General features: G+C 46.4%; 1 protein-coding gene across 1 annotated transcript in view; it reads left to right on the forward strand.

Annotated features, from left to right (window-relative positions):
- The first annotated feature begins 14,117 nt into the window (after window positions 1-14,117).
- Window positions 14,118-21,164, forward strand: part of ACSBG1 (acyl-CoA synthetase bubblegum family member 1) — a 33,131-nt gene continuing 26,084 nt past the window's right edge. Inside the window, exons 1-4 of the mRNA XM_033167439.1 lie at window positions 14,118-14,348; window positions 15,979-16,040; window positions 19,958-20,175; window positions 20,711-20,799. Coding sequence (XP_033023330.1) covers window positions 14,326-14,348; window positions 15,979-16,040; window positions 19,958-20,175; window positions 20,711-20,799 — 392 coding nt within the window. The 5' untranslated portion in view covers window positions 14,118-14,325. The remainder of the gene's footprint in view (window positions 14,349-15,978; window positions 16,041-19,957; window positions 20,176-20,710; window positions 20,800-21,164) is intronic.

Below are 21,164 nucleotides of genomic sequence, written 5' to 3' on the forward strand. Positions count from 1 at the left end.
GCTTCTCTGCAGAATTGGCACTGGATGCCTTGTCCTCTGGTGGCTGCCCATTAGCCTTCTTGTCCTCGGAGGGCTGCCCATTAGGTTTTTTGTCCTCTTTAGGCTCCATTTCAGGTTCCTTTGTTTAGATATGCTGAAGAAGATTGGGAAAAACATTCAGAAATGATGAGATATGAAAGTACCTTTTCCTCAAATGCAAATTGCAAGTGTGTGTCCCCTGCCCATGATCCATTTTGGGAACACAGTACACATAAACCTTTTAAAAAAAACACCACTTTTAAAACCCACCCTCCACATCAGGGTCCCAATCTGGATCAGCACCACTATCCCTGCTGACAATCTGTGGAAACAAACCAACAACCTTGCACTTTAGGACACAGATTCATAGCTGACATAACACATACTTGGATCTTCACTGTCAAATAAGTGCACAGTTCTTTGCAATCTTAAAGCAAAATCGTGCATGTTTCCTCGGTGTTTCCCATTGAGGTCAGTGGTACATACCCTTGGGGTGTAGGATTTCAGGCCAGGGGCGTACCCAGGATCAAAACTAGGGGGGAGGGAGCCATGGTCGTTCAGGTTGTGACATTTCAGCATGGAAAGGCAAATGAAACCAAAATTTTAGGAAAATTATATATAATTATAGCAGTGCTTTATTATAGTAGTTATTATAATTATTTGTTTTATTTTTTAAATTTTTTATTCTAGTTAAATGTCTTATACCAGGGGTGGCCAACTCCCAAGAGACTGTGATCTACTTTCAGCAGTGATCTACCCCCGTTTTTTGGGGTTCAGCTCAAAGTTGTTGACCTTTTTTGGGGATGAGGAATGCCCCGTTTTTTAGGGGTTCAGTTCGTTTTTACGTTTTTAGATTACTGACCATATTATGTAAACAGCAAACAAAAACAGCTTCAAAAAACAGAAAAACTTCCCCCCCCCCAAAGCAGAAAGCCCCCAAATAGCTGAAAAACTCAGTTTCCTAGGATCCTCAGCCATCGCAACTCACCATGCAAGGGAAGTGTTTCCAAAGCTCCTTTGCAACGATCAGCCAGCGCAACACACACACACACACACACACACACACAGTGGCCGGCTGCCAGTCGGCAGAGTTCAATTGTTATTTAGATTTTGGGAGGGGGAGAAAGACCAGTAGTTGAGCTTTTTTAGGAGAGCTTTTTTTCCTTTTAGGCTGCCGATAACCATTTAATTATTATTATTTTTTGCTTCTGGGGGGGCAGGTGCCCCCTCCTGCCCCCCCTTGGGTACGCCCATGTTTCAGGCCTAAAGTGAAGTCTGTTTCCTCAGAAGTAGAAGTAAGTCTCACTCAACTCAATGGGACTAACTCCCAGAAAAGCATGCACAGGGTTGCACTCTTTCCTCCGCATCCCTTTTTCTTTGTCTTTTAATATATGTAGAGCGCATAGAAAAAATAAGGTGCTTTAGGAGTGTTAAATAATATTAATATACACACTTATATGGGATGAAGTCCTATCATGTGTTCCTAAATTCTTCTCTGGCTTTGATTCAAATCTGCGCCCAGGAAGAATTGTCAGCTGATACATCTTTCAATCATAGCACAAAAGGGCACCTGGGTAATGTAGCTTTCCTAAGATGTACTTGCAAAAGAAGACTGGACTCAAAAATACACCAATCTTCTTTTGGGACAAGGGGAATTTCTGAGCCACTCCAACCTAGACTGAGGGGAAAGTGAGTTGCCCATCACCAGTGCTTGCACTGAGCATCATTTACCATCACTTTGTCGAGTTGGAAGAGACTCCAAGGGTCATTTAGCCCAACCCCCTCCTTCAATTCAGGAAAACCAGCTAAAGTATGCATGACAGGTGACCATCCAACCTCTGCTTGAAAACCTGCAAGGAAGGAGAGTCCACCGGTGTTCTGTACTAAGCTTGGATCCTAGAACAATAGGCAAGTAGGATCCTAGAATGCAACAACTGATTGGCTTGCAGGAGAAGCCAATCAGGCTCCAGGAGCAAGTTAATCAGCCTATTAGGCTAGTAGGATCGTAGAATGCAACAACTGATTGGCCTGCAGGAAAAGACCAATCAGGCTCCAGGAGGAAAGCAGAATCGGCCAATCAGACGGGACTCATAGTGTAAATAATGTACAGTCATACCTCAGGTTACAAACGCTTTGGGTTGCGTGATTTCGGGATGCGCACCGCGCCAAACCCAGAAGTACCAGAATGGGTTACTTCCGGGTTTCGGCATTCGCACATGCGCAGAAGCACTAGATTGTGCTTTGCGCATGTGCAGAAGCGCCGAATCGCGACCCGTGTGTGTGCAGACGCAGCACTGTGGGTTGCGAAGGTGCCTCCCACATGGATCACGTTCGCAACCCGAGCGTCCACTGTATATAAAAGCCTGAGGTTTGGGGGGCAATTCAATCACTGTTTTACAAGCTGCAATAAAGAGCATGAAGTCACTACAGGACTCCGAGTATATTTCACTGGCGACAAAGGTGGCATCCTGCTGTGCTGTCCGCCACGCACTCCACACAGCCGCCACAGGCAACACAGCATTGCACTGCACATCCAGGCTACGGCTCCAGGACCCAAGGACCCAGAATGGCAACAGACAACAGCTTCATGCCATTCAGTCCAGCCTCAGGAGACTGGGAAGGATACGTCACCCGCTTTCAGTTCCTCCTGGAGGCAAATGACATCACCAATGCAGCCAAGAAGAGGGTGACATTCTTCAGCGTCTGTGGAGAATAAACGTTCAAGATCGCCTGAGCCCTCCTCGCTCCCACAAATATCACAACTGTTCTTTACGAAACAATAATGGAACGGCTGAAGGGGCTCTTCTCGCCACAACCCTCGGTGGTAGCGTATCACAACGCCTTCTACGCAAAGTGGCAGGCCCCCGGAGAAACCATAACCGGGTATGTAACCTCCCTCCGCCAGGCTGCCAGGCTCTGCAACTTCACAGAGCTGGAGAATATGCTCTGCGACCGCCTTGTGGGCGGCCTGAGGGACGAGAAGCTGCAGTGGTGCCTCTATGCCAAGAAGGACCTGAAGTTCCAGGTTGCCCTGGAGGAGACTCTAGCAACTGAAGCCACCGAGAGGTTAGTGCAAGGATTCCAGTCAAACGTGTCGTCCCAACCAAGGGTCCATCACAAGGACCTCACCGATGACTCAGAATCAGACCGGGAGGACGTACACCGAGTGCAGCAGCGCACACAAGCTGCCTGCCCGCCATGACAACCTCATCCGGAAGAGGGGAACTGCGCAAGCTGCGGGGAGAGCCACAAGTGGAGGACTTGCCGTTTCCGCAAAGCAGAATGCCGACAATGCAGAAAAGTGGGACACATCACCCTGGTGTGCTCTGCCCGCCCCACCCAACGCCTCGCATCAGATGGCCAACCCAAGAGTCCCAGGCCCCACGGTCCGACACACCAAGACAACTCGACAGAGATCACAGACTGTCAGATATACCAGTTGCCTCATTCCAATGCAGAAAAAAATTACATTGAGGTACAGATAGAGGGAGCCCCGTGCCGCATGGAGCTTGATACAGGCTCAACCCTGTCCATAATCTTGGCACAGACATTAAGGAAATTGTGTCCCAGTGGCGGTCCCAAGCTTAGGCCGGCCCCATTCACCCTCCAGGACTTCCAAAAATGCAAGGTCCTCACGATGGGGGTGGGAACCTTCAATGTACAATATTGAGGGCGGAAGCGGCGATTGGAATTGATCATGGTCAAGGGGCCCTACGTTAGCTTACTGGGGTTGGCGTGGTTTGGGCCACTGGGGCTAGCCATCACTGGGGTGAACCGCACCAGCTCCCACAGGGACGTGGACGCCATCTGCAAAGAGTTTCCGGAGGTTTTCGACGGGGCATTGGGACAATATACTGGCCCCCCTGTTGGCCTACAACTAGACCCCACCATACGACCCATCAGGTTCAAGGCCCGCCAGGTCCCGTTCACCCTTAAATCCCGCATTGATGAGGAATTAGCCCGGCTCGTGGAGCAAGGAGTGCTTGAGCTGGTGCCTAACGCCCCCTGGGAAACCCCAATCGCCACACCCATCAAGCCCAACGGCTCAGTCCGCATCTGCACAGACTACAAATGTAACATAAACAAGGACCTTATGGCTCATGCATACCCAGTGCCAGTGGTCAGCCATGTCCTCACCACCCTTGTGGGGGTCTAAGATTTTTGGCAAGCTGGACCTGGCCCAGGCCTATCAGCAGTTGTGAGTGGACGAGGCCACCGCCGAGACACAAAAGATTGTAATGCACAGGGGTGCATTCCGTATCAAGCGGCTGCAATTTGGTGTCAGCGTGGCACCAGGCATGTTCCAAAATCTAATGGACTCTCTCCTCAAAGGAATTCCAGGCACCACCTCCTTCTTCGATGATATGTTGATCGCCGGGGCCACGCCAGGGGAGTTTGGGGACTGACTCTGCACTGTCCTGCACTGTTTCCAGACAGCCGGCCTCAAGGTGAAGCGGGAAAAGTGCCTGCTAGGAGTGCAACAGGTGGATTTTCTAGGATTTACAGTGGACGCAGACGGAGTCCACCAGACTGGGGAGTCTGTTCCACTGTCAGACAGCTCTTTATAATCTGACTGTTTAGATGGAATCTCTTTTATTGTGATCTGAATCTATTAGTTTGGATCCCCCCCACCTCTGGAGCAGCAGAAAATAAGCTTGCTCCATCTTCCATGTGACAGCCCTTCAGATATTTGAAGATGGCTTTCACATCCTCTTCTCCAGGCTAAACCTACCCAACTCCCTCAACTGCTTCTCATCAGGCTTGGCTTCCAGACCCTTTTATCATCTTAGTCACCCTCCTTTGCACACTTTCCAGCTTGAACATTGACTGTTGTAATCTGAAATGTCCTTTAAAATGTCCAGTTTTTATGGTAATTATAGGGAATGAATCAGGGGTGCCAACTTGAATAAAATATTGGGGGAAGGCAGGTAAGTCCCATCAATCACATGACGTGGCACACCCACACCATATGAATGGCAATGCCCATGAAATTTGGCGGCTTGGAGTTGGCTCCTATGGACTGAATTATTATTATTATTATAACAATTGTGAGCTGTAATATTTTGTTGGAGAGGTGCCCAGGACAGAACATACCTGCATTTACGTGAGAATTCATCTAACAAATGTGATGCTTGAAGACATTTTGTCCAAATGTGCAGATGGGAGATTCAGCTGTGGCAAGGGTAAATAACGGAAGATCTGCTTGAGAAAAACAAAAACAACAGAGAGCTTAGAAACATCCCATCCTTTCAGAGACCACTGAACAATACCACCAGCAGCCTTTCCTCTGGCCAACTGTCATATGGAATGAATGGAATGTTTTCCCCTTTGACATTTATGGTCGCTTAGGAACACACTTGCTCCTGATTTTCTGCTTCCTTTACCTTCTCAGGTCATCCTAAAAATATGTGTGTGTGTTTGTGTGTGTGTACATGGACTTTTTAAAAGAGTGAGGTCTGTTTTATCTGTTTAAAATATTTCCATACTGCCTTGTCTACTGACTTAAAGCAGAGCAAATTACTCTGCCACAGCAAAAGCACACACCCCATCTATGTAGCAAAGCCACAATTTATTAAAACAACTTCAATAGTAAAAATGCCTGTGCAAGTGATGAGAGAGAGAGAGAGAAAGAGAGAGAGATTCGGGGGGAGATGGAGATGCAAATTTGGGCCACATAAATTTGAGCTGGCCCAATACACTTGGACACCTGAGGCAAACCACAAAATGATTCCCCCTCCTCACCAGAGAAGAAGGGGTGAGTGGGGTGGGGAATAAATATCTATGTTGGGAACAACGGTGGGAAGGGACCAGCAGCGCCTATTCTCCAAGAGGCCACTGTAGAGGCAGCCAGGGGAGGGGGTAATTTGACCTCCAACAAGCGCATTGCAGCTGTTGCTGCCACAGATCTGCTGCCTCTGTGGATCCTGCCACCTGAGATGGTTGCCTCATGGGAGGGGCAGCCCGGGTGTGAAGTCCCTATGAAACACCGGACAAGGCCACTGCATTGGTTTGAGGCGCTCGCTGGGTTGGCTCCAGATCCTTTCAGGTCACCACTCTCATGTGCTGGATTGGGCCCCAAATCAGATTGAGGGGGGGCACACACCATTCTAGTACAGACTTGGAGTAGAATCCTAAACACACTTATCTGGGAGTAAATCCCAGTGAGCCTTGTGGGGCTTGCTTCCAAGAAGACATGCACAGAATTAAAGCCTTGGAGCAGGATCAATCAAGCAATCAAGCAATCAATAAAATTTATTCGACCGTCAGTCAGTACACAATCATTATCCATACAAAAATTAAAATGTCTAAACATCTCAAGGAGCTTAACATTAAAACATACAAGGAGAAGTAGATTATACATTTAGACCCATGTCAATACTGTCGATTTTAACCTTACGGCGTTTAAGGGCCAAAATAAGAAATTTGGCCACCAAGAAAGTTGTGGTACCAGTGAAATTGTTCAACAAAAACAAAACCTGTCTTTCTCTGTCTACTAGGCTAAATTGGCCTAGGAGTGGAGCTATAAGTTTTTGTCTAAGATCTGCATAAAATGGGCAGGTCAAAAGGATATGTTCAGTTGACTCAACCGCTCCCTGGGCACATGGAACTCCCCTGTATCTTCCCCACAAAACCGCCAATTCCAGAACATTTAACCTAGCGGCTATGAGCAGTCTGCGGTATTCCACATAGAGGATTTCTGCCAGATAAGGGCTGGTGAAATCTGGAATATCTGATCCCCCAAAAAACATCCCAGGTTTCACAAGGGCAATATCCTCTTGTCTAGCAATGTCCCTCAGTCTTTGAGAGATCACAACTTTAGTATGACTGAATGTCATAGACTCCAGGAAGAGATGTGACAGGGGAGCAGCAACAGCCAACCTGGAGCCCTCCAGATTCTGTTGGAATGCAACTCCCATCTGTCATGGACCTGAAGGAGCAGAAGATGAAGTGACTCCACCTGCTGCTGATCAGCCTTCTTGCTCTTGATGGTGTGGGAATGTTTAGGAGTGTGGATGAGTATATATTATTTATATATCTCAATCCCAGCTTGTGTGAGCAAGCTCCAAACTTAGCAGAGTTACATTCCCTTCTAAAACACAGCAGAAAACGGTTGCATAGGCTTGCTAAAGCCTCTATAAGAAATATATATTCCTGGTATATTCCCCTTCTTCCCTCTTAAAAGCAAAGACACAATACAGTACTGATTATTAGATATAAAAGACTTTACTTACAGACATCCAAGAGTCACAGTACAGGCTCAAAGAGGCAGATAAACTTAGATAAACATATTTACATGTGGTGAAGCTGATTCCATAAGGAAAGAAGCTTCACTTCTGCTTCTCTCAGCTGCAGGCTGAGAGAGAGCATCCTGCTTGTTCAAAGGACGAGGCAAAAAGGGGAGTCTTCTTTGGGATCTGGTTCCCAGGTAAGACCACACCTACTTCTGGTTCCTGTAACTCAGTCCAGGTAAACAGGAAGTTAAGCCTGGAGGACTGAGTTACCTTCATGTCCTCTCTAGCAGTGTTGGGTTTGGCTGCTCTGTGTTTACATCCCACAGATGGAACCAGCTGGCTCCAGATTTCTTAAGCAGGGTTTCCAGTCTCAGTGAGTTGCTAGAAACAACATTCATCATTCCTGACCAGACTCTTGCTGCTTCATGCTTCTTGTAACCTTGGACCCTTGGCTTTCTTGACCCCCGGATCGTCTGACTATATGAACTGAGTAGATACTCCTGAACTTTGGACTGGACTGGACCTTGTACAGTGGCACCTCAGTTTACAAACTTAATCCATTCCGGAAGTCCGTTCTTAAACCAAAGCCGTTCTTAAACCGAGGCGTGCTTTCCCTAACGAGACCTCCCACCACAGATGCCCCTCCACCATTTGGCTTCCATTCGTAGACTGAGGTAAAGTTCGCTAACCGGAACACTACTTCCGGTTTTGCAGAGTTCATATACCGAATAGTTCATAAACAGGGCTGTTCTTAAACCAAGGTACCACTGTAAATGGACTCTGCCGTCAGGCAACTACTGGCCTCTCCCACCACTGAGCTCTGCCATGGCTGGCAGCACAGGCTACAACCCCATCTCTGTTGACTGTTGGCTGTAGCTGACAAATGCTGGACTCTACAACATCTGGGCAATTCCACATGGGCTATCTCAGGCCCTCCAAGTGTCCCTGTTTTCCAGGGATAGCCCCAGATTTACAAAAGCTATCCTGGTTTCTGATTTGATCCTGGAATGTCTTGCCTTTCCTTAGGATGTCCCTATTTTCATCAGAGGAATGTTGGAAGCAGTGCTGTTTTTCCAGAAAAAGAGATGCCGGAACTCACCATGAACACCTCCCCCTTTTTCTCAGAATGGTAATAGTGGCCACCTGGAAGGTGATGGAACCCACTGAGAGGTGCCAGAACTGAGCTACGGTGAGTTCTGGCTGGAAAGAAACCCTGGTTGGAGGGTTAAAGATGTGCTGCCTGAGCATTAAAAATTTGTAGCCAGCTGGCAAGGGGTCAGGCATGAGGTGGCCAGAAATGGTTTGAGGGAACTAAAGTTTTTAAGGAACTGTATGAAAAACCTGCTCTTCCAGTTTCCTGCTGACTGGGAAGGGATTGCGGATCTGATTATCCGATCAGTCAAAGACCCGCAGGGGAAAGAGGGGAGAGTGCCAAGGCAAGCCCCCCCCCGAAAGTTCCACTAGGATTGCAAATCTATTGCAAATTTGCCTGCTGCAATGGTGCTCCAGCTGGGCGAGAATGACCTGCCGGACACTCCTGTATTGAGCCTGTGCACCCGCATGCAAGAGGACCTGGAAGAGTTGGCGGCAACAATTCCTGGACTCAAAATACTCTGGTCGCCACTCTTGCAGAGGCGCGAATGGAGAGGGAGTCGTAGCCCAGCTGCCACTGACAGGGCCAGGAAATGCGTCCAGAACGTGGTGGCCAAAAGGTTTTGTCCATGGGGGAGCACTCATATGCCACCCGGGCATCACATATCACAACGCACCCTGTACAGGCCTGATGGAGTTCACCTGTCTAATTTTGGGAATGATTTATGGCTGACCTCCGTGTCAGCGGGGTTGAGGGATTGGTTACAGGGGTGAGTGGTTGGTGGAGAACGCTCGCGCTCTTAGTGGCGGATAGGATCTGGTTCAGGTGATAGGCGTGGCACGTGATGTGGCCATGCCTATGGAAATGCAAGATATTCTGGTAAAGGAATCCAGGGTCTCATTGGTTTGGCATTCCCCGAAAGGGGTCCTGCCTGCACCCGAGTCCAGGGGGCATCAGGTTGGCTGCATGGTGCGCCCTCTGGCAGTCATCCCTGGTGTTCATCCTTGTCTGTCCTACGAACATGGCTCTGGGACAGGTCTACCTGCACGGGTGCAAGGAGACAGTGAACCAGAAGCTATGCAACCACTCACCTGGTTGTAATCAATAAAGTTGTAGCCTAAATTCTACCAAAAACCAAACCAAATATCTGAGTCATGTGTGAATTTTGGGGGAAGGAGGAAAAAGGTCTAAACACGCAAAAAAGTCCATGGAAAATGTGAGTGTCTGGAAATAGCTGGAGATTGGGCAACTCATCATGCCAAATAAAGTGATTGGTGAAAACCAGAGTATTTGGAACTTTGGAAGGAAATAATTGATCACAAAAAGAAAGTACACTACATTTAATTGGACATTGGGAAAGTTTATATTTGTCCTTGTGGCCTTTTCCTTCAACAGACGGTTCTGGGTTGATGTTGAGAGGACTAATTAACAACTATTGCATACCATCTATTCTAGACATTGTAAGCAGTATCATTTTGTTAACTTTTTCCACTTTATAGGCTTTATTTTCTGCCATTATTTTGTGGAACTGTCATTGTAACTTAGGGTATTTCCATTTCCAAATTGCTCCTATCCCTTTGTCTGATATTTTGCTTGCTCCCAACCAGCCTCGTCTTATCCATAGGGGCTACTGGCGCGCTGCGCCAGGGCGCTGGCCCCCCAGGGGTGCCCCTGCGAGCCCGCCGGCATACCGTGCGCCCCCTCTCCAACCCGCCCCCGCCCCCACAGGCGGGCGGACAGGTGCTCACGCGCCACCAGTGCAGCCGCTGCCACCCATGCCGCTCCCGGGCAGGCTGCGAGGTGGCTGCCCTCGCCTCCCATCCTGCACGGGGAACCCAGCACCACGCCCCTCATCCCCCGCTCGCCCACCCCCTCCCGAGGGGCGGCCAGCGCGGGAGGGAGGTGGCCCCAGAGGCGGAGAGGCGGCACGCCAGGGGCGCCGGAGGGATCACCGCGCCACGGCGGCCAATCTGCCTAAGACGGCCCTGCTCCCAACTAAGGCTGGGTGGTGAGAACAAACAAGGGGTGAGTTGTGGCCTTGAAGGAGTGATAAGACTGAGCTGAAAGAATTATTGTTTTGAGAATAAACTAGAAGACTGGCTGCTATAGAAACAGTGTAAACTAACATAGAATGACAACAACCAGAAAACAGGCTGCAGCAGCCAGAAGGGGATCTATGCAGGAGACACCAGACAGACCTGTCTCTCAATAAATGGCAGATTTTCTGGCAGAATTTAAAAAAGACACATTGAAAGAAATGCAAAAACAGTCTGAAATGATGGTAGTGGAAATGGGAAAAAAAATACTAAGATAGTCAATAAATTAGAAAATTTAACAAAAAAAACCCCAGAAGCTTTGGACCCCTCTGTGGAAGGGTTGGAGGCCTAATCTAAAAGAAAGAAAGAAAGAAAGAAAGAAAGAAAGGAAGGAAGGAAGGAAGGAAGGAAGGAAGGAAGGAAGGAAGGAAGGAAGGAAGAAAGAAAGAAAGAAAGAAAGAAAAAGATAATGTAGACATTAAAAAAGAGCAAGAGACAATAAGGGGTGATATGATGGGACTGTCTGGCAGACAGGATCAATTTGCAGACTATCTAGCGGTTTTGGAGATGAGACAGAAATCTCAGGTAGTAAGAATGAGGGGTGTGCCAGATGAGGGGGAAATGGATCTCACCAACAGAAGCAACATAATTAAAAAAAGAAAAATGTCTTACCAGAAATAGAAGAGAAATTAAAATTGAAAGATTGTGAAGAGATTTGAGAACATGTCAATGACTGGTTGCAGTATTTCCAAGTAAATGAGGTATTTAAAGAAGATAAAAAGAAGTATACTCTATCTAGATTTCAAAGAGAAATTATAGATGACAAGACCAAATTATTGAAGATGTATAATTTATTGCTAGAATTGGAAACCAAAGATGAAGAGGTTAAATGTGTAATGATTAAATGGGCACAAGATTTAGGACATAATATACAAATGGAAGATTGGGAAAAATTACAGAAAGTGGATTTAAAATTTACTGACTGTATAATTTTGAAAGAGAACTATATGAAAATGATGTATTGATGGTATATGACTCCTGTTAAACTTGTAAAAATGTACAGAACAAGCTCCAATAAGTGCTGGAAGTGTAAAGAGAAAGAAGGTACGTTTTATCATATGTGGTGCACTGGCAGTGGGACGGGGAAGCAGATGGAGCGAACTGCCCCTGGCAACACTATTCCGTTAGGGTGCCATCACAGCACCCCCCCCCCCGGACACACACTGCGCACCCCCAAGCACCGGGCGCCATGCCCTCACAGATGGCGCATCACACCCCCAGAACACATGCCACGCCCTCGCGGGCGGCATATAATGCCCCTGGGATGCATGTCACGCCCCCTGGGGGTGCCAGCCACGCTCCTGCCTGCTCTCTGCCCCCGGTAGCAGAGCATGCAGCTTCGCGACTGATGTGGTGGAATTGGTCAGGAATTGCCAAAAGAGCGGAAGTTGTTGTTTATGTATTCTACAATGGCAGCTAGGATTCTACTAGCTCAAAAATGGAAAGAGGACAATATACCATCGAAAGTCAAACTTATGGAATATGCTGAAATGGCAAAACTCACGGGAAGACAATGATAATGAAAACTTTAAAAAAAGATTGGGAACTGTTCATGTTGTATCTACAGAAATATTGTGAAGAAATGGACTCACTAGCAGGGTTTGAGTAAACCCTAGAACTAAGAAAACAAGTGTAAAGGAAATTAATCAAGTGTAAGATGTAATTTGAAAGAAATTTGGTGATAAGAACATAAGAGCATTTAGCTAAGAGATCATAAAACAAGATAAAAATTAAGCAGAAGTAGCAAATATTTAAAGAACCAGAAGGGGAAGTTGAGGGAAGTCATGGGATGGAGGGGTTTCGTTTTCTTTTCTTTTTTCCTTTTTATATGATAGATGTGTTGAATACTAAATTGTAAAATTTCATATACAAAATTTTGAAAAGAAAGAAAGAAAAAGAAAGAAAAACCTGCTCCTCTTTTGCTCAACCTTTGATTTGCGTAAGGGCAAATCCATGGTACATTGCAAAAGATGTGTCTTCTTCAGCCTCCTCTTGGGCTGCATCATCTGGGTCTCTTTGCTGCATTGGCCAATGAAAGACTGGCTGCCTCAAATCTCAGGGCTTTTGGGTTGTAGCACCCTCAGCGTGTAACTGTCTCCCCGCAGGTGTTGTGCTGGCTTGCTTAGTATTTGGTATAGTTAGAGAGCTGGCAATCATTTGAAAAACTTACAAAATAAACACGTTCTACAATATTATATTGAAATTTTCTTGGGAATTGTTACTGTTGCAGTGAAAATTTGTGCATTTTTTTTAAATATAAAAAGTGATATTCCCCCCTTCATTACACACACTTTATTTAGTCATTTTATGTTATTTATTTAATTTGCATAGTGCTTAAATGTAAATAAAACCTCTTGAACTCTACAATTCTATGATATGAAATCATTGCACAGCCGAACAGTAGAGGGAAATGGGTGGTGGACGGTGGACCAAGCATGGTTTCCAATACGAGAAAGCTTTTGTGACTCACACATAACGTGCACACACACAGCTTGCAACAAAACATTGCGATGTGAAGTTCCCCTGTTCAGTATTTCTGCCAGCCAACCTGCCATGCCCTTTCCCACAATACTCCATTCCGTCCCCACCCCCGGTCTTTTGTTTCCCTCACTTGTCTGCTGCACACTTAGGCAGATCAGCCCTTCTGTTTTGCAAACCACCTTAAGTTTTTCCCCTCCTCCAAATCTTGGAGTTCTCCCAAGCCTGCTGACCCGTCCAAAGGCTCCAGACTTGGAGAATGAGTTTGCAATGAGTATATTGTGAGCTGTAAGCTCCTTCGTGGGCTCTTAGAGGCTATGTTGGCAGAGGTATAAATCCGCCAAATAAATTAAAGTGTTGAGTACTGAACTCCCCTGTTGGTGTAAGAGACATCACAGAGAGCAGAGAAATTAGGATAGGATGAATTCCATATTTGAACGAGGGATGGGTGACAAGTTTGGTTCAGTTTGAGCTTCCCAAATAGGCAGACCAATGCACAGGTATCTTTTGAAATTCACACTACTCTGAATTTTGCAATCCTGTGTACAAAATGCAGCATGATATTAATGAAAACTGCATGCAGAAATGCATTCATTAGGATAAATCTACACTTGAAACACTGATGTTGTGAGGACACTGATCTGGAAATGTGGCAAACTGAACCTGGTGTTAGAAAAATGAGAAACTGAAATTGGCAGTTAGTTACCCCGAATCTGAACAGACATATGTTGCTGTTGTTTAAGAGCTGGAGGACTTTGGTTCACGAATTTTGCACAATAGATGCAGACTCTTGTATGTTGAGATTAAGCAGTATGAATCTGGGTTTTGAATGATGTGTGCCCCATATTCCATCTTTCTGTCTGTCTGTTGCAGAAATGCCTTAAGAATTTCAGCACCCTTTTCCCCAAGTCAGTGACCGAGATCCAGTTCTGTCCTATAGAAAGAGAGCAGCTGCTATTGTACAAAATATAATATTCAAATAAGAGGACCAGAATAATTGGAACCAAAGATTAGAAGGAGAGAGAGAGAGAGAGAGAGAGAGAGAGAGAGAGAGAGAGAGAGAGAGAGAGAATTTGCATCTTTAAAAAAGCATCTCATTGACATTCTTCTCATGGATAATTAAAGAAAGGCAAAGGAAGGTTGTAACTGTTGAACACCATCCAAGCATTGATACATTTTTGAGCATGGTCAGTGAGAAATGGCTCCTAGGAACTCTGAGTCTCCTCCTATTGCATTACGTCTTTGACTAAGAAAGTGACCATTTGCTCTTGGTTTCCTAAGTCATATCAGCTTATTTCTGCCTGGCCATACAAAACTCTTAGCATATTTGAAGCCAGCATTGGTCTGCCAAAGAAGTGGCAGCCCTCCCCCAACTCCCATCAAGGATAAAACAATAAGCGGAGAGAGAATGACCGAAAGCAATGGAATCAGGTAAAGTAATTTTTGTAAATATCCATATTTCTTTCCTAAGAAATGGTGGCTGCAGTCCAATGCAAACTTACCAGGTAGAATAAGTCCTACTGAACACAGCAGGGCTTGCATCTGAGTGAACATGAGGAAGGTTGATTTTCTGTGCGTTCTGAGAGCATGGACCCGATTCTGCTCTTGTAAGAAATTAAATGAGTGTTCTTTCTCATTCCATTACAACCAGAAGTAAATGTTGTAGATTTCAGTGAAAGCTCCTTGTAAATCAGCAGGCTATGGGTTGCTCACTTAAAACGGGTAACAAGGATAACCAAACAAGGAATTCTTTGTCAATGGAAGGACATGGAAGTTTTCACACTGTTTCTCATTTGCTGACATTGACTTGGGAAAGAGAACTTTTGCCCTTCAAAAAATAGCTACTTTGCACCTTGTTTTTTTTAAACAACAACAACAATCAAGCAATAATTTTGAGTTGCTGAATGTTCTAACATTAGCATCCTATGTATATTAGTACATAGATGTGATTCTATCTCCCCCCCAACCTAAAAAACCACACACACACCTGAAACCAGTAAATGGAGAAAATAGAACAGGAGAGAATGAAGTGGGGAAAGTAACCATTTGCATTCCGACATGGAAACAAGTGCTGCTCAGTTGGGAGTGAAGGCAAGTCATAAGAATGCATGCAGAAACGGGCAGGCAGGGGACGGGAAACGTTTTGTAGAATCGCAAGGTATTTTGCAAACGCTTCGTTCCTAATTCTCTGTACTAGACACCATTATGATGATGATGATGTTGTTGTTGTTACTATTATTATTTATTTGTTGTTTGGGTTTTTTTTAACCAAGGTAATTCAAAGCAACTTACAACATATAAGCAATCACATACGTTGAAACTGGCATAAAAGAAAGAAATCTAAAAGACAATTCTGTTTTTAAAAGGCAGGATCAGAACATCCCACCCACTCAAGGAGGCAACAGATTATTAAGAGCCAAAGGCCTGGAGAAAAATAACAGTGTCTGATGTGTGACATCAGGAGTGCAGCAGGGTGAGGCACAGCTGGATTGGCCCAGTTCCCCATGGGGAACTCAATCACGCAGCTAATCCCCACTCAGAAAGCAGCTCTGCCAATCAAATGCAGGGTGCTTTGCTGGGCACAGGGCTTGCAACACCTCTTGCGGTTCCCAAGTGCTCCCAAACAAGCTCACTGTCAGATAAATTGTCCTGCCCACCTCTCAAAGTTGGCTCAGGGGGTGGGGGTTAATGAGACAGGCCAGCCACCTTGGGCTTACCTGAACAATGAATAAGACGGAAATTGTTATGTGGCTCAGGACCACCATACCTCAAGGACTGCCTCTCTCCCTATGAACCAACCTGGAGCCTGCAATCATCCTCTGAGGCCCTTCTGTGTGTGCCTCCTTCTTGAGAAATCTGGAGGGTGGCAACAGGAGAAAGGGCCTTTTTTGCGGTGTCTCCTCAATTGTGGAATGCTCTCCCCAGGTGAAAATATTCCTTTTTAATCACATTTTATGCAAATCTACCTCCTTTTTTGTTTTGGGGGTGTGCTTCTTCTGAGTCCATGCATAACTCTGCCTACAGACTTTTTAATGAAAGGATTTTCTTTCCCCTTCTTCAGGAATTTGTCAGAAGCACAGAACAACTGGAAAGATTCTGGAACAGGACAAGAAGATTCCTCAGGTAAACATATGTCAGGAAAGGAAACACCCAAAATGTGGTACATAACTGCCCAATTGGGCCTTCTGTGAAAGGGGGGAGTGAAGGAGGACGCACAAGAGGCCAATTAACCTGCTCCAGGTGTAGCATCCACCTTTGCTTTCATGTAAGCGTGGGGGGGGGGAGAGCAACTGCTAAAGCAGCGCAGGAAATGCCAACCTATTCCTGTGCCTACAGCACAACCCAAACCGTCCTCCTGAGTGCACCGGCACTTTCTCCCACATAAGTTGGATGGGAGCCTTCTGGATTTGTCCGTGGTAACTTTTTACACTGTTAACCTGAGTTTCATACCTCTCCCTGCTGCACGCACAGAGTTTCAAATGGAGCAGCAACTCCTTTCCTCTCTCTCGCTCAAAGCATAATCATGAAAAAACCAAAAATGAACTAGTTGTCAGTGTCTGCAGAATAAAGGAGCTTTTGTGGGGACCTAGAATGGCTTTTCTGTTCCTCAACAACTTTGTGCGGGGTTTCGATGGCGCTCTGCCATTTCTTGCTGTGGGAGCATTATGCCATTGTTGAACGGAGCCAACTTTAAAAAGGGGCTTCCTTGCTTCTGGGACTCAGAAGGGCTTCACCATTGTGTCTGTTCCTCCGTTGTGCACGGCAACTTCCTCAGTGGTGAGAAGCCCTCTTGGATCAGACCAAAATCCTGTCTAGTCCAGCATTGGGTTCCCTAACCGGGGGGGGGGGGGGGGCTATTTTGAATCAGTCTGCATTGAAAGGCAAATCTATTCCTACTTCCCCAAACAGTATTCTCACAGAAACCCAGCCATCCTTTGAAATTTGCACTTTGTTGAATTTTGCAATGCAGTTATCCCGCCAAATAATGCACACAAAAACGTATATACTGAGGAAAAAGTGTGCCACTGGGCTGCATGTTCCTCACCGCTGTCCCACATGAATGACTTTGTGCAAGTAGAAATGTAGCACAGCAATGAGAGGACAAAGCCAGATCCTTTGTACCTGATGTGTTTATTTCCTGGCTTCAGGAAGTTCTTATATGGAAGAGCATTCAAATATTATATCTCCCACCTGGTGGGAAAACAAACAAACAAACAAACAAACAAACAAACAAACATAGTTTTGCACCTTCAATAATTCCAAAAAAGAGGGGCCATCAGAATGTCTAGCTCAGGGATACAGAAGCCCTGTTTTGAATGAGCCTAGTTGTGTGGTGGTGGCAGCAATCCAGAGTAGCTCCACCAAAGAGTTCCCAATCTCTTTCAAATCATCTCCTGCCTTCCTCCCTGACTTTCCTTCCCTGGAAAAATGCAAACTTTCCCTCTGCCTTTCTTTGGGGGATTTGTTCTCTCTTTCCATGCCTTGGTGGCAAAATGACATTCGCCTTAGTTTTTCTCTCAGGTGAGGATGCAGCACATTCTGGGGGGACTCTCAAACTTTCTTTTCTTCTCACCTCCTGGCTGAAGTAAGAGTCAAGTGGCATTTCCCCCACCCCTTCATGGGTTAGAAACAAATGTTGCTCTGGTGGCTACTTGAGAACTAAGTGAGTTGTTGTTGTTGGGCTAAGCCTTGTCTTATTCTGTCTGTCAAACCCTCTACCTCCATGCTGACCAAATGTCTGTCTCCCCATCCATGGATCCAAGTCCTCCCTCCCTCCCTGCCACTTTCTTGATCCCCTCACTTTGTCGCACTCTAGCACAGCCATGAAATAAAACACATGGCTCTGTAGCACCTCCTCGTTTGGAAGCAGTGATGCATCTGAATTGCAGCTGCAGGAGAGAGGCTCCTTCTTACGCGTTGTGCTTTTGGGCATTGGGCAGTGGTCCTGGGTTGTGGGGGTTGAATACCTTTTGCTCTTTCTGCAGTGGGGTCTCTGCAAGATCCCTGTCTCCAGGGCCCTGGAGTCACCCCACCAACATGAGAGGGGAGCTGTTTAGCCACTGTTTAGCTCCAAAGTTGAGCGTTCAGGAACTCCGAAAACATTCAGTGCTTCCATTTCCAGACAATGGGATGCAGCAAGTTCTGTGACATGCAGTGGAACTTCCAGGAAAATACGACTTAGGTCACTCTGAAAGTGATGTTGGAGTAGCCTGCATCCTTTGCCCAGTATGTGCACAGCAAATAGCAAATAATCAAGGATCATTCTAATGCATTCCTAATTATTATTATTATTATTATTATTATTATTATTATTATTATTATTATTGTATCACCTTAGAAGGTTGCACAATCTTAGAAGGGTCATGGCTGTGACTATCGTGAAGGATCCTGCACTTCTGAATTTGCTACCTCACTCCTGGTGTTGGGTTAACCTCTGTGTGAAACAGGGCCCTGAACTAGATGGACCTTTGGTCTGAATCTTGGGCTCTTATTAGCTATGATAAGAATGGAACCTCCATGTACAAATACAGTATACCTCTGACTATCAGGCAGCAGGGGTAAATGCTAACAAGAAGTGAGGACTATTGCCTTCAAGCCTGGGCTTCCTGCTGGCAACTGGTTGGCTACTGGGGGGGGGGAGGACATGTCAGGATTGTCCTACTCACAAGTAGGACCTTGGCAGAGACACATGCCCGACTGACATGTTCCCTCCCTCCTGGGCGATCGTTCGGGAGCTTCATAAGCATTCCTCAGCCCGAACATCACAGCGACTGATGCCAAGAAACATCAGCACACTTACTGATCTGCAGAGTGTGCGCAGTTGTGTAACAGACCTCAGCAACTCAGCATTTAGGCTAATCTACTTTATAAACACACACGGAACTCTGAAACATGGCTCCCTCTCTCTCTAGCATCAGGCAGCAAAGAGAAAGAACAAAGGACAATAGTCCCACTTCAGGGAACACAGTAAGACAAACATCCTGTCTACGTCACATCCCATCAAAACAAATACCCAGTCATGTGATAGACAATAAACCCATGGCTGCACATGGGGAATGAATCTCCAACAGGACATTGGACCCTAATGGATATTTAGACTTACTCAGCAGAGCTCTTACATTCTTAGCACTCCAGGCTTTTGTAGTTTTTATTCCTTTTAAAATCTTGACAGTGAGGAATTGCATCTAAATGCCAAATCCCACCTTCTCTATAGCAGAATAAGCTGCCTGTAGAATGGGTGGCAAGCATTGAGACATCATTAATGAGAAAATTGTTACGTGCTGCCTCAATCGCTAAGTGTGGAGAAACTTCAGGGATTATAGGGCTCAGTTTCCTTGGAGACGGCGGTGTCTTGAGGATGTGTGGTTTTAGCTGGACACATATAGAACCTGAGCCTAAGATGGAGGGGCTCACAGCATTAATGCCCCAACAGGTGTTGCTTCTCCATTAGTCTCAGCTTGAGAAGTAGCACAGGGCAAACAGGTCTCTGGGTCTCTGGATTCAGTGGCAGACCTCGGCACCTCAGATTTCAGTGGCCCCCTGTGCAATGCCAACCTCTGGTGCCCCCACCTCTCACCTTCCATTGGACACCACAGTTGTGGCACCTGCTGCAGTGCCCACAAGGCTCTCTGCCCTGTGCGACTGAACCAGTTGCACTCGCCTAGATCTGCCTTTGCCTGCTTCCAGCTCAGCTCTCTCTCCCCCCCACACTCTACCCACAGTTCTCCTCCCAAGCAGCTAGTGGGGGGGGGGGAGTTTTTTAGCTCTTACAACTGAGCTCGGGTTTTTTAAATATGCGATGAAGACCCTTAAGTGGCCTGCTAAGGTCACTGCCTTACAAAGAAACCTGTTTGACCAGTCCAGCAACCTCCTCCATGAGATTCCAGCCCTCCCTGGGCCCAACAGCCCAAGATCTGGATGGGACCCAGGGCATCATACAGACTGGCCCCGCTCCTGCAAACCACAAGAGAATATTTCATTGTCTGCACGGAGATGCACACGTGCTGCAGCAGTCTCCTGTTTCTCTGCCTGTTCCCCAGTGCCTCTCTGGACCACGTCTGCTGATGGGCTGGTTAAACTGAGGATGGACCCCACGTGTCTGCAAGCTCCCATAACTGTTCATCAGATGTTTCAAGAATCCTTAGAGAAATACGGGTCTCTCAATGCAATGGCCAGCAAGAAGGATGGGGAATGGGAAAAGATCACCTTTGCTGAGTATTACAACTATTCTCGCAAAGCAGCCAAAAGCTTCCTGAAGGTAAACTGGGGAGGCGGGCGGGCGCTGAAGCAGGAGATCCAAAGTGCTGTCCTTTGGGGTGTGGCTCTTATGTGGTTGCTTTTCAGAGTCATTTTTAAAGCCTAAGGAGAGGTGTGAACAATAAGAACAGACGAGCATCCTAGGAGGGTGGGCAGGTCCCTCCCTGGCAGGAGGACCAACAACCCCAATGTCAGATGTCTGGTCCAGAAGCTGTCTGTGTCTCAGAGAGATGGGGGGGGGGGTTTACTGATGTGGCAGTGGGCCAAGCTCACACTGCTTCTATTAGTGTTTCAAGCCCTAGCAAGTTGGGACCAGCTGATCGACAAGATGGCCTTACAAGACTGTTTCAGTCTGCAGAACTGGCACTATTGTAGCTGCCACATAATCCCAGTTCCACATCTGCTGGTAATTGATATTTTAGTGCAGCAGCACCTCCACGCTGGAACTTCCCACCTATTGACCTCAGGCAGCATTCAGACTTCTATTTCTTTTGCAAAAAATATGTTTTATCTTCTCTCTCTCTTTCTCTCTCTAGCTTGGCCTTGAGCGATTCCACAGTGTAGCAATACTTGGGTTCAATTCCACAGAATGGTTCATTTCAGCTGTGGGAGCTGTTTTTGCTGGGTAAGCTTTGGAGGAGGCATACGGGACTTATTTCACGCACTGTTCAGCCAACCTTGTTTTGCAAGATCAGAAACAAAAGGAACCACCATTTATTCCATTATGTCACCACCTCACCAGTATTTCATTTTGTTTTACTCTTTTCTTATGTTGATATCTCACCTTTCTTCCATCTTGGAACCCTGACCACATCTGCTTAGCTTCTGCAAGATTATATCCTGGGGATGCCATGGGAACACATTCTATACTGTAAAGGCAGCGGTGTGGAGCCCATGGCCTTCCAGATGTTGTTGGACCCAACTCTCATCAGCCTAGCCAATGGTCCAGAGGTCAGGGTAGAAGACTCCAATTTCCATTGTTACTTGCAC

Source organism: Lacerta agilis, chromosome 13 (genome assembly GCF_009819535.1).
Source record: "Lacerta agilis isolate rLacAgi1 chromosome 13, rLacAgi1.pri, whole genome shotgun sequence".
NCBI classification, from domain to species: Eukaryota; Metazoa; Chordata; class Lepidosauria; order Squamata; family Lacertidae; genus Lacerta; species Lacerta agilis.